General features: G+C 40.1%; 1 protein-coding gene across 1 annotated transcript; it reads right to left on the bottom strand.

Annotated features, from left to right (window-relative positions):
* Positions 1-1,340: 1,340 nt before the first annotated feature.
* LOC111901203 (blue copper protein 1b) lies at positions 1,341-1,932 on the bottom strand. The gene is made up of 2 exons (XM_023897087.2): positions 1,767-1,932; positions 1,341-1,666 (listed from the first exon to the last, which is right to left on the bottom strand). The coding sequence occupies exons 1-2, from the start codon at positions 1,930-1,932 to the stop codon at positions 1,341-1,343; spliced, it is 492 nt and encodes a 163-aa protein (XP_023752855.2).
* Between the last annotated feature and the right edge of the window lie 15,172 nt (positions 1,933-17,104).

The raw sequence follows: 17,104 nt of genomic DNA, 5'->3' as shown, positions 1-17,104 counted from the left end.
CATTAAACACTTTTAATTCCATCACTTTGATTCTCTTTTAGCCATGTGTGACTAAAAAACCTAGTTTCCAGTTTCTGTTCAAGACATATTGTTTGTTTGATTTGAAGCATATGCCGTGATGTTTGGTTTATAATTATATTATAGTGATTGTGTTCATTTTTTAACCAAAATCCTTGAATTTTATTTGTGTTTGATTGGCCATTTATATGATTTGAGTTCATGTGTATTTAATTAACTTTTAGGGCAACTAATCGTTCTATGAAGTTAATGTGAGGTAACAAGAAATAGGCTTTCTTATTATAGCATACAAATAGGATGTTTTCACACTTCTGAACATATGAGAAAAAATGATCATTGTTGGGAAACTTGTATAAAACTTAGTGCGATTTTTAGTACAGTCTAAGAGCGGATTTAGGTTGAATTAGTAGAACTAGGTTTAATCAAAGAGTGTGTTTTGATTAGATAATATGACAAGCGGGAGACGTTAGAGCGTGTTAACATCTTTCAGTACCAACATAAAATGGTAATTATGAATTGCATCAAAGCATAATCAAGTCAAATGACAATATAGAGTGCTGAAACAGGAATCGTCTGCTATTACTGTTTATAGTTTATTTAATTTACTACATGTTTTTACATTTAATTGTTCCTAAATTACTCAACCCCTCCCCCTTGTGACCAAACAACCTTATTCAAAGAGGTATAAACCGTTGTCATGTATCTCTATGGTTCGACCCTTCGTTTTAGTGCATTAGAGCAGTGAATTATAGGATATTATTATTCCTTTATTTGTGAGGTTTGACACCTTAACAATTTACATGAAAATATGGGTATATAAAATATGAGAAAACCGAAAAAAGAAGAAACAAATGAAAACAATTTTTAGGTCAACCACCGGTTTAACATGAAATTTGTTCTTTTTCAGTTCGATTCATGATTTTAGTAGAAATTAAAGAATCAGTAAAACCAAAAATCTTAAAATATTAGTTTTATTTATCAAATGTACTACTAATATCATTCGTAGCCCCACTAATGAATCAACCTACATCAATTAATATTAATCCATTTAAAAAATCTAAGAGATTCAAATTACTTAAAAAAAATCTAAGAGATTAAATTTACTGAAATGCAAGGCATTCTCAGGATGTTTACTTTTGTTAAAAATCTCACACTCCAATAAGAATGAATACAAATTAAAAATGAACGAAATCGACCCATAGTAATAGAAAAGAATTCACATTTCGTATATAAGTTGTCTCAAACCGATACAACATTGAACAAATAAATATTTATGAATATTAAATAACCAAATTGAAGAAAACAAAACAAACAAAACATGTTTAAACCAAAACCAACAAAACACTACCGAATAATGCAACTACAATGCCATAGACTGTTGGTACTATCAATTTGGTCGATGCAGATGTAGTTACTGGGCTTGGAGCGGGAGCTATTGTTTGTGGTAGAACAGTGATGAAAAGCTTCATGTTTCTTAACTCACAATGCTTCCCAACACCACAAATGTACCATTTTCTTCCTGGGGTTTGAAGTGGGATGATGTCTCTTCCACTCGTCAAAGTTCCATTCGAAGATGAAACAACACATTGTTGAAAACCGGTGCCATTGACTTTCATCACATTGTGGGCACCAGATGCATAATTGAATACTGCACAAGAATATAAAATAAAAAACTTAATTTTTTTGAAAACCTAAAATGTTTGAAAATGATATTAAAGAAGCTAATTGTGGGAATTAATATAACATACCAAGTGTATCTCCCACGATGAAAACTTTATCCTTGGCCCAAGATTGGTAATCAAAGTCGAGAGTCCAACCACTTTTGTCCCCAACAATGTATTCCTTGGCGGATATTGAAGTTGCAAGAACAACAAGTGTTGCGATGAAGATGATGATTGAATGTGATGCAGCCATTTGAAATAATTATGAAATTTCTAATCAATATTTCTTTTAAAACACCCTAAAAATGGATTGTAGTTTGCTTATAGGCTATATGCACGCATGTTTATTTTTGCTTATTTATAGTGTTTGGGAATGAATGTAAAAGTCGAAGTATGCAACCGGCAATGGACGGCAATGACATTATGGAATTCGTCCTTTTTTTTTTTTTTTTTTCTTTTTGCCATTCGATTGCTACACTAATTATTAAGAAAACTACTTTTTTCTTTCTTTACCAAGTGTCATCATATTTTGATTGTATTTCTTTCACAGGATCCATGCAAAATATTTTTTTTAGAATGAAATTATATATGAAGGAACTTTTATTATTATTATTATTATTATTATTTCGTTTTTTGGAAGATGGGTCCTAAAGTTGAAAATGATTCTATCCATGTTTTGTTATTTAACAAGTTGATTATTTTTTGGTAAATCATTAACGTTCTTAACCTGTCAATCGCGAGTTTCAAATTTCCATACAATATGGTCCTTATTATTAAGCCCTTATCTCGAAACTTTTCAAAGGTTCTGTCAACTATCATAATGTTGAAGATATTTTCCACAGTGAACCTTTTCCTAAAGTGTTGAATTAGGAGTGTTGCATCAAGATGTAGATTCCTTAATGAATATAACGTTTTCTTCTTTATGTTCTATGCATTTATTTTTTATGTGTGAATCGATTTCCATCATTTAATTAACTACAAGAAATATGGGCAATGACAGCAACACCAATAGGGGCAACATCCAACTGGACATGCTGGGGTCTTCCCTAATGCATGCGTTGGCTCAAATATCTATGTTGCAACTAATGTCTGTGTCACACGTATTGGTGTTGCCGATGTTGTTGTTGAAAGAAAGATTGTGATGTTTTGCCACCATATTTTCATGTCGTCGCTAATACCACTAAACATGTTGCCACTAAGCTCCATCGCCCATAATGGTGTCACCATTATTGCTTATGTTCTCATTCCGTATGCACTCTATAATCCAAGTCATCCTATTTTATAACAATGCAATGGCCTTGCTATATATTCTGATGATTCATGTGATAGCCAAGGTACAAACCTCCACCACCAACCTTAAAACTATATCCCTCTTTTGTCTAACTTACTACAAGCTCTATTCTCCCATTTATCTCTAAAACTTTGCCACCATCCACCTTACTGCTGCACCACATCATACACATTATTCCCAAGTTAGGGGAGAGTTGAACACCATAAGATACATTGTTTTTGAACTTAAAGCACCATCAGACCCATTGTTATCGACCTTCAAAAGCCATAACGTCTTCTAAGCACTTATTCCCGGATTAGGAAACGCATCTTATAAATACTTGTTCACATAACTCAGATTTGGGGGTTTTTTTGGGTTTTGGATTTTTTCAAGAAAAACATTCACTTGGAAAATACATTTTTCATTAAAATAAAAAATTAGGAAACACATTTAATTTCAAAGTAAAAAAATAGCAATACAGGCGACGTATTAGGGGCGAAAACTTAGCATTAACGACAAGTGATAGTAGCGACACAATAGTCGCGACATGTCTCTCTTAAAGGTAATTAATATGAACGACTTTTAAAAATATTAGCAGCGTCACATGTAGACCCTATTGCTCATGTATCTTGTACGTAGTGTGAATGTATGGAGTTGGTTGCTTGGTTTCTAAGATTACTAATTCTATAATATTATTTATTTTAATTTAAGAGGTTTAGGATCTTTAGGGTTATTTGTATAGGATAATAAAGATCTTATAAACCATTCGCATGTTGTGCGATTACTTTCATTTTTCTTGATAAGAAAATACATTAGTTCTAATACCATCACTTGTTATAAGTGAGACAATCAGACAATATGTTGCTGACAATCTTTAAAATGTATATTTACCGACAACCTCAAATATAACATATCGAGGACTCAACGTACTAATTTTACGAGCATTTTGAATCATAAAAGCTGAAGTCGATGGATCCAATATAAAATTTTTATTCTCGAATTAAACAATAATACTGAAATAAAAATGAGAAAAGAATGTAAGACTTAAAAACATAGGAACAATAAAGGAAAGGGATAGATATGTCAACTAATGAAAAATACAAAGAGAAGAGAGTATAGAAGTGTAATTTTTTTTTTTGTTAAGAATCATATTTAACTTATAACGTTGTTGTCATTGTTGCTCAACCAACTTTGGGTTTCGATCTAATTTGGTCATCAATTAATTTTTTGTGCACTCCAATTCTATAATGGGATGATGACATGAAAGCCATTAAGTTTGGTAGAAATGTACGGATTTACCCTTTTACGGATTTTAGGTTTACTAAAACCGGATGTTTGCATTTTGTTTTTAATTTTACCATTTTTGCGGATTTACCTGGTACCTAACGTTTCTGTCAAACTTAAGGACTTTAATGAACTCGAAAATCAAACTTAAGGTTTTTATGAACCAGAAAAATGGTAAAATCAAACATTTCTTCAAAACGTAGGAGTTTTAATGAACCAAAAATACACAAAATGGTAAGCTTGAAAAAAGTTGCAAATATCTAGTTTTAGTGAACTTTAAATCTACAAAATGTTAAATTCGTACATTTTAAAAAAACTTAAGGGCTTTTATATCATTATCCATTCTATAAACTTTCAAATTTGGTGTAAAAAAATCCATTTTAGTCCATCTAATAAGTCGGTTACCATGTCAAGGTGCATGTTTTGGTCACAAGAACATACCCACTTGGAGCTAAATGACATCTGCATTCTTTTTCTGTTTAATTATATTTTCTTATTAATTTTAAAACAAATGACTCCTTATTCTTTTACGGTTCAAAAAGACATAGTCATTGTTTGTGTCGCGGTGCGTAATTTTAAAAGGAAATACAATATATAAGATGACTTGTTTACAAATTTTGAGAAAACTATGGTTACTTCTGACGTCCAAGATGGATGAATTGATAGAGAAAACATACAAGACATAGAATTGGGTCCAGAAGTCGTTTAATATATGTGTGCTTTACGTGATCAGATTGCAAATCAACTAATTTCATCTACTTTACATTAAATTATTATGTTAATTTAAATTTCATATGTTTTTGTTTGAATATTAAATGATTTATGTTTAATTTGCATTCTGTATGATAATTTTTATTTGAATTTTTAAATAATTTGTGTGTAATTTACATTTTGTATGACAATATGCATGTTTTTATAACTATTCAACAACTTTATCCATCACTATATAGAGCAGCAGTATAAATTAGTCATTTTTCATCAGTAGCACATTCAGTTAAATATACAATTAAACAACATGGTTTCTTACTCAATAATGATTTCTTACTCAGACATACTTTTCGCAGTTAGCACTTTCTCACTCAACAATTATCAAACGGAACCTTATTGTAACATGATATTATTTTTCATTTAAATGCAATATACATTTACCTCCAATCACCGTCCACCAAACTCCACCATTAATAATATGAAACACATTTTATGGATAGAAATCAATATATCTTATTTAGTTTTACTAAAATCAAGTCACAAAACTCACAGGTTAAGATTAAGATTATGATTCATATGAGCAATAAACACCCACCATATTTCCCACCACAAGAACCAATATTTCATTTTCCTTAAAATCAAAATATAGTGGATGAAGAAATTCAAAGCTTCGAGAAAAAAAAACAAAAAAAGAACAAATAACAACATCAAGAAAACCTAGAAAATTGATCACCAAAAAAAACCTAGAAAAACCCAAAAACTAAACAATCCTCAAATCAAAACTAGTTGGTGAACCAAAAAGTAGAATAAAACATGTAGAACTAAAATCAAACTATGGTTAATCAAAGTCATATATCGAACACTCAAATCATTGGCAACTGAGTTTGGATTCTTCACTAAAGCTTCATCAGTGGAAGAATTTGGTTTAAAATTCATTGGATACAAACATAAGTACAACTGGATGACGATCTAAATCGTGCTTGCTTTATTTCCAAACCTTGTGAAAACTAGGAATCAAAGTAAAACCAATACAAAGCCAAAAAAATGATTACTTATTCCATATTTCTCGATATATCTACTAAAGTATTACCTAATTAAATTAGTTGAAGGAGTTTAATTCTTTTGATGTAAAAGTATCACATTGTAGCCTCAACCTCTAAGCTAGCTGCCTCTTTTGATGCAAAAACTAAAAGCTTCTTTAAGGGTGTTTAGGATTGTTTATTTAACTTAAGGGCTAATGTTACAAAGTCTTGGATGGTAGTCGGTTACCATACTCAAGTAAAAGGGAACGAACACCATACATACTTATCTCACTTTGCTCCGAATGTCACACAAGGCGTACTGATTGAAAAGAGTTTTACATTGAAAGGTTAGGGTTTTATTGATCAATACTTACTTAAAGCACATTTCATGAATCAATAAAGATAATCGTTTGAAGACATTGAATTGGTTGAAGGTTGTTAGCATTGAAATGACATACACATCAAAGAAAAGGAAGGAAAAAGAACCTCAAAAGACGTACTTGTACCCAGAGGACTGTGATGAGTACATTCTTGATTTTATTTTTTTTGGATTTCAAACGAGTGACCTTCAAACATACATCAGATAACTTGAATGGTTCCAACCTTAACTTGTTGTGTGATAATAGCATGTTATGAGGTGGTGGATGAGACATGGGAGATTAAGGTGTTGATGATTACAAATGAACAGGGCCGGCTCCCAGATTTTAAGGACCCTGTGCTAAGAATAAAAATAGGGCCCTAAATTAATATATAAGGAATAAAAACTTAAAAGTTGATAAATTAACTAAAAAGAAACATATGGAACTTAATAAAAAGTTCAAGGGTTGATTATGTAACTTTTAAAAATTGATTTGTTAAACATATTAGAAGGAGGGTTGATTATGAAATATAAAGCAAAAACTATGTAACATCCCGAAATAGCGAGAGTAGAGTTGAAGGGCCAAAAGTGTTAGTTGGGAAAGAGTGACTCGGCGAGTCCATGGATGGACTCGGCGAGTAGAGTCGCGGCTTGACCGCGTGTTAAGTAGCCGACTCGGCGAGTCGATGAGATGGACTCGGCGAGTGGGCGCTGGGTGGAGAAAACCCTAATTCTCGGGGTTGAGCCCTATATAAGGAACATTATGTTCCTTCCCCAGCCTCTTTACTTCCCTCTTGAGTTCTAGAAACCCTAAATCGCATAGGAGCTCCATTGTTGAGTGGATTGAAGCTTGGAGAAGTAATCTTTGAAGGAATTTGTGGGAATTGAAGGCTTGGGGCAAGGGGCTTTGCTTGGAATCAACTTCATTGCAGTTGGGGGCGTCCATTGGAGGTAATACCTCGTTCTTGGTCTGATTGTATGTTATTTCTTCAATTTGGGGTTGTGGGATCTTGTCTAAGGGTGTAAATGGAGGTCTAAAGGGTAGATCTGAGGTTGCTACCTCAGATCTGGAAGGGAGGAGAATCAGAGAGCATGAAAAGTCCCTGTGTTGGAGTGTTTAGTGAAGCTTGCAAGTCCCAAACCCTAGTTATAAGTGATTAAGGCCTAGATCTCTTGGGATTCACGTAAAGTTTGCCACTTTACGTGATGAATGAGTTGTATAAGGCTAGATCTATGTTTTGGACCATTTGCATGGCCTATAATGCTTCTGAAAGGATTCAGATCGGTGGTACTCGGCGAGTCACATGGGTGAACTCGGCGAGTTGCTTGAAGATGAGCTGGGACTCGACGAGTTGGAAGAACAACTCGGCGAGTCGGATGAAGATAGCCTTGGACTCGGCGAGTCTGTTCTTGGACTCGGCGAGTCTTGTCGAAGAGTTCCGATAATCTCTGGTCGAGTCGAGAATCGGTGAGTCAAGGGATGACTCGGTGAGTCGTGTGCGAGTGGACCCTGAGTTGGTGGGCTCGGCGAGTCTCGGGGTGACTCGACGAGTTAGGTCGCGGATGGAGTGAAGTCTGAGTATGGGAACTCGACGAGTCATAGGGTTGACTCGGCGAGTAGGGCCAGTCAGGAGTTGACTTTGATCTTGTCTTTGTCCAAGGATTGACCAATGGTGTCCGGGGGCATTTTGGTAATTATTGTTTGTTGTTTGAGTTCAGCGCATTGGTGGTTGACCAGTGGTGGAGATCGTATCAGTGATCGGAGTAGCTTGGATTATCTGTTCAGTCGGCAGCTTCGAGGTGAGTTATCCTCACTATATCAAAGGGGTCCAAGGCACCAAGGCCGGCCCTTATCGGATTGAGATCCGGGTAGTTGTTTTTATGTTGCTACTTTATCATGTTGCATCCTGTGAGTTAGGATGGTATATGCTAGAGACCTGATTGAGATCGTTATCCAGAGAGATAGGGAGATGTTATGTTAGTGACCTGTTAGGTCGGTATCCTGGTTAGGATAGTGGCATGTTATGTGATCTGTTGATCTGCTTGTTATCTGTGAATTGTTAGATGATTGTATGCATACGTGCACAATGGAGGTTGGACTGGAGTTGGGTTGAGGCGGGTCCTGCTGTGTGCAGTAGGCCAAGACACCCAGGGCGGACCGGTTGTCCCGTAGGCCCAGCGAGCGGTCCAGACAGACTGAAGGCCCGGTGCGGGCGGACCAGTCATACTGTAGGCTCAGAGAGTGGACCAGGTGGATTGAAGGCCCGGGAACGGGCGGACCAATCACACTGCAGACTCGATGTATGCGGATTGACTCAGAGGGTGGACCAGGTGGACTGTTGGCCGGTGCGGCGGACCAGTCACACAGTAGACCCGGAGAGTATGGCTGTTCTATGATCGGATATGTTATGGCATGTTATGCGTGTATGGTATTTGTGGTTGGTATTTTGGGGGTATCTCACTAAGCTTTCGGGCTTACAGTTGTGGTTTCATGTTTTTTTCAGGTTCTTCAGGAGATCGTGGCAAGGCGAAGGCGTGATCGTACCGCTCCTCGTAATTTTATGGGGTTATGATTCTGGGAATACGATAAATATTTCGAATTGAAAACCTTTTTGTAAAGAATTATTGAAATGAGATGTTTTTGAAAAATTTAAAATTCGTTGTGTTTTTCGGTCGTTTCAAGTTGGTATCAGAGCCTTGGTTTGAGTGAATTGGAGGAACATTCGTGTGACTCCAGTCTCAAATCGAGAAGGGTTTTAAAAAGAGAAATTAAAATGGTTTTCAAATTAATTAAAAAGAGGACGCGGAGGTACGATCAGCCGGAGCCAGTAAGTAACCCCAAAATACCATGCATGTTATTTGTTTTTGAGCTTTGATAGAACAGCATGCTAGTGTTAGGCTAGGGATCTTCAGGATTTCATGATATGTTGCCTGATTTGTGATGCCTGTAGCCTAGGGTCCCTTATGGGAGATCCTCAGTGTTTCTCTAGTGGTGAGGGTTGATTATCGTTATGCTTGTTCTCTAGGGTATTGTGGTAGTACTTCATACAAATGTGGGTAGGTGTGGAAGGTAGTATGGGCCCGTACTACTGAAAGCACAGGACCCATACGCGTATCAGGGAAACCATGATCTCTAGGGTGGGTTGAGAGAGAGTTGGATCCCAGGGGGTAGGAAGAGTCTGAGATTTTGTGTGGTGTTTCTTTTCAGTATGGAGATTCCGAGGCATGATGAGAGTGGATCCGGGTCAGGATCGGGAGCTGGAGAGAGGGTTCCGGGCGAATCGGTGCCGCCCGAGGTTGTCGGTCAGATGAGCACGAGCGAGTTGGACGTGAGGATTCGTGAGATCCTGCGTGAGGAGATTGCGGAATTGTTCCGGGCTGAGTTGCCAGAGCTGTTTGGGTCGATCAAGACCGCCATGGTTGAGTATTTTGATGAGCGTTATGCGGCTCTCACCGAAACGGCTACCGCGGCGGCTACAGCAGCTGTAGCAGCGGTAGGGGGAGGAGCTAGTCGGGGTTTTCAGTATCGGGACTTCGATAGGACGAAGCCTCCCACATTCGACGGAGTTCAGGACCCGATTGTTGCCATGAGGTGGTTGTCTGACGTGGAGGGATGTTTCTTCACGTGTTCATGCCCTGCTGATCATAGGGTGAGGTGTGCTCTGAACCTGTTGAGGCTCGGGGCGAAGGATTGGTGGAGATTGACCACGGGGTCATTTTCAGAGGCGCAGAGGGTTGCGGTTTCATGGGATCAGTTCAGAGAAATGTTCAGTACTCGTTATGTTCCGCAGGTTGAGAGGGAGAGATTGGCTCAGGAGTTCCTTGAGCTGAAGCAGGACTCGGAGTCGGTGACTGAGATCACCAGGATGTTCACTGAGAGGGCGATGTTTTGTCCAGAGTTCGCTTCAGAGCAGGCTCAGATGTCTCGATATCTGAGCATGCTCAAGAGGGACATCAGGCAGTTTGTGTCTGCGCAGAGATGCGAGACCTTGTTGGAGTTGCAGGAGGCCGCTAGGCGGCGTGAGTTAGAGATTGAGTTGCAGATGCGTGAGTTGAGGCAGGCTCCGGTGCAGTCGCAGCCGGCGCCGAAACGGTCCAAGACCGTTGATGTTAGAGTGGGGGATTTGAGCAGCCACACTTGTGGGAAGTGTGGGAAGGGTCACACCGGGGGTTGTAGGACCGGTGGTGCATGCCGCAAGTGCGGAAGGGATGGGCACTATGCGAGGGATTGTCGGCAGTCAGCGTCAGTTCGGGATTTGAGGATCTGCTATCATTGTCATCAGGTTGGACATTTGAGGGCCAATTGTCCACAGTTTGCTGCTGGATCGGTGCAGGCTCCAGCACCGGCCACTTTGAGGATCACAGGTGGAGGTCAGGGTGGAGCGGAGCCCCCAAGGGCTCAGGGCCGTGTTTTTCAGCTTGTTGCAGAGGAGGTCAGGGCAGTGCCAGAGACAGCTGCGGGTATGTTTCCTTCTTGATGTCTTGTTATCTTGTGATTATTGTGGTGTAATGTTCATGAGCCGATAATTGTTTAGTTTTCATTGTGATATCCTTCGTTTTGCGGGTTGTGTTTTGGGTTATGGATTTGTGTTTCGGGTTTTCGTCTTGGTATCCGTTGTTCTTGAGGGTTTGATGTGATTATGGTTAGTGTTTCGGTGCTTTCGTTGGCTATCGTTCGTAAGGGTTGTTAGTGGAGATGTGGTATTGGGTTATATGTCAGGCAGCATCATCGTTCATGAAAGGGATAATTGGAGATCGGATTCTTCTTGAGCGGATTGATCAGTAAGGAGATGTGTTTTGCTAAGGGTTGTTTACGCTTATGAAAGCGGCCCGTGTGTAAGTGGTCTCTTGGTGCAGGGTTGTTTTGGAAGGTCGTTGATGGCGGCTGGCGGTGGTTGGTCAGTGCTATAGTGGGGAAGAATTGGAGAATTCTCCGGGAGATCGATGAGTATTTGAGGGTGCTTAGCTGTTGGGATTCAGCAGTGTTCTGTCGGCCTAGAGTATAGGCTGATAGGAGCAAGTGTCGGGCATGTAGGGCAGGATACAGACCTAGGGCATTGGTGGTGGAGGCCTGGAAGCAGGCCGGGATCGAGTATGTCGACGGAGTTTGAGTTCGGAACCCCTAGGGGGCTAGAACGGTATGCATGGGAGGAATTCTGAGGGGGATAGCATGGGTTGTTGATTGATAGTGAGCGGTCCGGATAGACTGGAGGCCGGAAGGCGTACCAGTCAGACCGAAGGCTCGAAGAATGGTCCAGCCAAACTGAAGGCTCTGAGAGCGGTCCAGATTGGCTGAAGGTTCTGAGAGAGTGGTCTAGATGGACTGAAGGCCTGATGGGGCGGTCCAGTCATGCTGAAGACTCTGCGGGTATTGTTGGATCAGTTTGAGATTGCTGATTGTGTATGTTGCAGTGTGATTGCATTGGAAGGTCTGGCCCCGGGTAGTGATTTTGATGAGTTGAGAGAATGCATGGGATTGAGAGCCCTTGCAATGAGAGCCAGAGTATGTGAATCGCGGTTACGCAAAAAGGGCGGTGTCGCAGTGGGCGAGCACCGTGGCACGTGTTGAAGTAGCAATGTGGCCAAGTGGATTCCTTGGAAGGGGAAGAGAGAAAGTTGTGTAACTCCGAAGGGGAGTGCAAGTTCGCGAAAGTGAAAGCTGCAGAGCAGAGTTATGATTAGAGTAATTCGAGTATGATTTTGGGCATCGTGCTCGCGGCAGTGAAGTAGGAGCTCATCCGGTTTGGGATGTCTGCTGAGGTTGCGGAAGGAATTCCACAGGTGTAGAGCCCAGAGGCTTGGAAAGGCTGCGGGGGGAGAGTCCTGAACTCTCAGTATGATTCTGTTCAGGGTATTGGTTATGTATTAGTGGTTCATCCTGGGGGATGTTTGAGGGTGTCATCAGTGTGTCGGGTTTTCCAAACCTGAGGATGCTGGAGCTAGTCCCGCATGTGTATGGGTTTGTAAGAGGAGGACTCATGGGAGTGCTCTGTGATAGAGAATGGGTTTTCCGTCGTCACGGAATGGATAGAGTGGGATTCGGATCGGGGATCCGATGGTTCATGGTTTTCTAGTCTTTATGAATCGAGTGATGGTTGTGAATTGGAGCAGTGTTGCATTATGGGTAATTCTCAGGGGTTAAGCGAAGATATTAGAGGGTGAATCCGGTCCCCTATTTGAGACGGTGGTCAGGACACCGTGAGGGAAGGAAAGTGTATTCGAGTTCGTTTGGGTATGCCTTGTGGGGCCTGGTCTGGTTAAGGCCAGGTGGAGCATTGTGGGAGTATCCTTGGAGTTGAGCTGCTATAGGCTTCGAGGGCGAAGCCTAATGTAAGTGGGGGAGAATTGTAACATCCCGAAATAGCGAGAGTAGAGTTGAAGGGCCAAAAGTGTTAGTTGGGAAAGAGTGACTCGGCGAGTCCATGGATGGACTCGGCGAGTAGAGTCGCGGCTTGACCGTGTGTTAAGTAGCCGACTCGGCGAGTCGATGAGATGGACTCGGCGAGTGGGCGCTGGGTGGAGAAAACCCTAATTCTCGGGGTTGAGCCCTATATAAGGAACATTATGTTCCTTCCCCAGCCTTTTTACTTCCCTCTTGAGTTCTAGAAACCCTAAATCGCATAGGAGCTCCATTGTTGAGTGGATTGAAGCTTGGAGAAGTAATCTTTGAAGGAATTTGTGGGAATTGAAGGCTTGGGGCAAGGGGCTTTGCTTGGAATCAACTTCATTGCAGTTGGGGGCGTCCATTGGAGGTAATACCTCGTTCTTGGTCTGATTGTATGTTATTTCTTCAATTTGGGGTTGTGGGATCTTGTCTAAGGGTGTAAATGGAGGTCTAAAGGGTAGATCTGAGGTTGCTACCTCAGATCTGGAAGGGAGGAGAATCAGAGAGCATGAAAAGTCCCTGTGTTGGAGTGTTTAGTGAAGCTTGCAAGTCCCAAACCCTAGTTATAAGTGATTAAGGCCTAGATCTCTTGGGATTCACGTAAAGTTTGCCACTTTACATGATGAATGAGTTGTATAAGGCTAGATCTATGTTTTGGACCATTTGCATGGCCTATAATGCTTCTGAAAGGATTCAGATCGGTGGTACTCGGCGAGTCACATGGTTGAACTCGGCGAGTTGCTTGAAGATGAGCTGGGACTCGACGAGTTGGAAGAACAACTCGGCGAGTCGGATGAAGATAGCCTTGGACTCGGCGAGTCTGTTCTTGGACTCGGCGAGTCTTGTCGAAGAGTTCCGATAATCTCTGGTCGAGTCGAGAATCGGTGAGTCAAGGGATGACTCGGTGAGTCGTGTGCGAGTGGACCCTGAGTTGGTGGGCTCGGCGAGTCTCGGGGTGACTCGGCGAGTTAGGTCGCGGATGGAGTGAAGTCTGAGTATGGGAACTCGACGAGTCATAGGGTTGACTCGGCGAGTAGGGCCAGTCAGGAGTTGACTTTGATCTTGTCTTTGTCCAAGGATTGACCAATGGTGTCCGGGGGCATTTTGGTAATTATTGTTTGTTGTTTGAGTTCAGCGCATTGGTGGTTGACCAGTGGTGGAGATCGTATCAGTGATCGGAGTAGCTTGGATTATCTGTTCAGTCGGCAGCTTCGAGGTGAGTTATCCTCACTATATCAAAGGGGTCCAAGGCACCAAGGCCGGCCCTTATCGGATTGAGATCCGGGTAGTTGTTTTTATGTTGCTACTTTATCATGTTGCATCCTGTGAGTTAGGATGGTATATGCTAGAGACCTGATTGAGATCGTTATCCAGAGAGATAGGGAGATGTTATGTTAGTGACCTGTTAGGTCGGTATCCTGGTTAGGATAGTGGCATGTTATGTGATCCGTTGATCTGCTTGGTATCTGTGAATTGTTAGATGATTGTATGCATACGTGCACAATGGAGGTTGGACTGGAGTTGGGTTGAGGCGGGTCCTGCTGTGTGCAGTAGGCCAAGACACCCAGGGCGGACCGGTTGTCCCGTAGGCCCAGCGAGCGGTCCAGACAGACTGAAGGCCCGGTGCGGGCGGACCAGTCATACTGTAGGCTCAGAGAGTGGACCAGGTGGATTGAAGGCCCGGGAACGGGCGGACCAATCACACTGCAGACTCGATGTATGCGGATTGACTCAGAGGGTGGACCAGGTGGACTGTTGGCCGGTGCGGCGGACCAGTCACACAGTAGACCCGGAGAGTATGGCTGTTCTATGATCGGATATGTTATGGCATGTTATGCGTGTATGGTATTTGTGGTTGGTATTTTGGGGGTATCTCACTAAGCTTTCGGGCTTACAGTTGTGGTTTCATGTTTTTTTCAGGTTCTTCAGGAGATCGTGGCAAGGCGAAGGCGTGATCGTACCGCTCCTCGTAATTTTATGGGGTTATGATTCTGGGAATACGATAAATATTTCGAATTGAAAACCTTTTTGTAAAGAATTATTGAAATGAGATGTTTTTGAAAAATTTAAAATTCGTTGTGTTTTTCGGTCGTTTCAAACTAATGGCCAAAACTGTAAGTTGAATCTAAAACTTCAAAATGTGGTGGCCATGAGTCGAACCTACGTTGTTCCACAATAAGGTACGTGCTTATACTAGTTAGCCTAGGTACATTTTATGTGAAACTTTGAATAAATTCATATATATTTAGTTATTAAATATATAATTTAATTAAAACTCAGACCCTATTTTTTTCGGGGCCCTGTGCGGCTGCCCCTCTTGCCCCCCCTTAAAACCGGGCCTGCAAATGAAGCTGACAAGAAAGGTCCATTTGTTAATAAACATGGTCTTGAAGTGGGTGTCGAATATAGAGTACATGATCCTAGTGTCAAATGGCACAAAATTGATCCACATGTTGGATAAGCATACGGGTCCCCTGCACAATTCAAGTTTGCACTTACCAGCTATGTTTTAACAAATGGGTACTAACCAAGGTTTTTTAAATTTGACACAGTTAGGGTTAGGGCTGTAAACGAATCGAACGAACACGAACAAAGGCTTGTTCATGTTCGTTCGTTTAAGTTAGTCGAATGATCGAACGAACACGAACGGAGTTTTCTTATTCATGTTCGTTCGTTTAACAAATTGTTTTGTTTAAGTTTGTTCGTTTATGTTCGTGAACGTGCTAAACGAACATAAACGAATGAACATAATCAAACACAATTGAACATATATGAACATAAACGAACTATAATATAGTAATGTAATAAAAAACAATTGAAAATATATGAACATAAAAAAACTTAAAACGAACGAACATAAACGAACAACATACACGAACGTTCACGAACGTAAATGAAAGAATGAGACCATTGTTCATGTTCGTTCGTTTAACTAAACGAACGAGAATTTGTGTTCATGTTCGTTCATTTATTAAATAAACGAACTTCCTGCCGAATAGTTCACGAACGGTTCGCTAAACGTTCAGTTCATTTACAGCTCTAGTTAGGGTTATTGCCAAGTGTAGTATAAAAGGATGATAAAAAAACATGCCCCTTTAGAGTGTATATTGCATGGATGTATAATGAAAGATCATTTCAGATTAAATCTATGGTGACAACACAAATTTGTGTTAGAAATTACCACTTTGGGTGTCTAGTTAGTTGCAATTGGTTAACAAAATATTATTCGAAAGATATTATTAGGAAGCCTAAAATGACATTACCCTAAATGGGAGAAGTTGTTGCAAAGTTTTTTATAAATGTTTCAAAGGGTCAATGTCATATGGAAAGGGTAAAGGCTAGAGAGATGATTGAGGGTAATGTTGAAGAAAATTATGCCAAGGTTTGGAATTTAGGATTATACAAGTGAAGTTTTAAGATCAAATTCAAGAAATACATGTAAAGTTTGGGTGATTGTCAATCCAAATGATATGGATTACTTTCAAAGGTTCTATATTTGTTTTAAGGCCTTAAAAGATGCTTGGAATGAGGGTTGCATACATGTAACTGGATTAGATGGGTGTTTCCTCAAAGGAAAAATTAAAAGAGAGTTGCTTACAACTATTGGAAGACATGCTTACAACCATGTGTTTCCAATAGCCTAGGTAGTGTTGAACATTGAAACTAAAGATAATTGGACTTGGTCTCTAGAGCTACTAGCAGTTTACCTTAATGTTTGCAGTTGGTATATATGGGTATTGTCATGGTCCTTATATATTTTCCATTACTCATTCATCATGCTTTATATTATATTGCAGCCTCTCATAGTAGTGAAGAGCATACTTCCCCATGTAGAACACATGCAATGTGCTAAGTATATTTTTGCCAATTTCAGGAAAGTATGTATATGTTTTGAGTTTAAAAACCTATTGTGGGGGTTGTAATGAGTTGTATTGAAGGTGATTCCTTAAGAAAGATGCAAGCAATAAAGGTCATTAGCCTTTATGATTGGCTAATATAACAGGATTCACAACTTGGTATATAGCTTTTTTTGGGCAAGGTTATGTATGTGCATCACTAGAGAAATGTATTTATGAGTCATTCAATTCCATGATCCAATATATTAGCATAAAACCCCTACTTACAATGCTTGAAGAAATCATAATTTATCTGATGGACATGTTTTACCACATGAATGAATCACATAACTCATGGAGATCAGAATACTATCCAACCATTTTACAGAGGATGAAAGAAAATGGAACATATATGAGGTAATTACTATTTGTACACATTGTTTTGAAATTATAATATGTGCTTATCTGATGCAGTTTATCAATGGATATATAAGCATTGTAAAGTTATTCTTAGTAGGGTTAATGTATTTGAGGCCAGGTTTGGCTACTCATCATACAAAGT

Source organism: Lactuca sativa, chromosome 6 (assembly GCF_002870075.4).
Source record: "Lactuca sativa cultivar Salinas chromosome 6, Lsat_Salinas_v11, whole genome shotgun sequence".
NCBI classification, from domain to species: Eukaryota; Viridiplantae; Streptophyta; class Magnoliopsida; order Asterales; family Asteraceae; genus Lactuca; species Lactuca sativa.
Note: the sequence above shows the minus strand (reverse complement) of the source record. Positions and strands in the feature narration are given on the sequence as shown.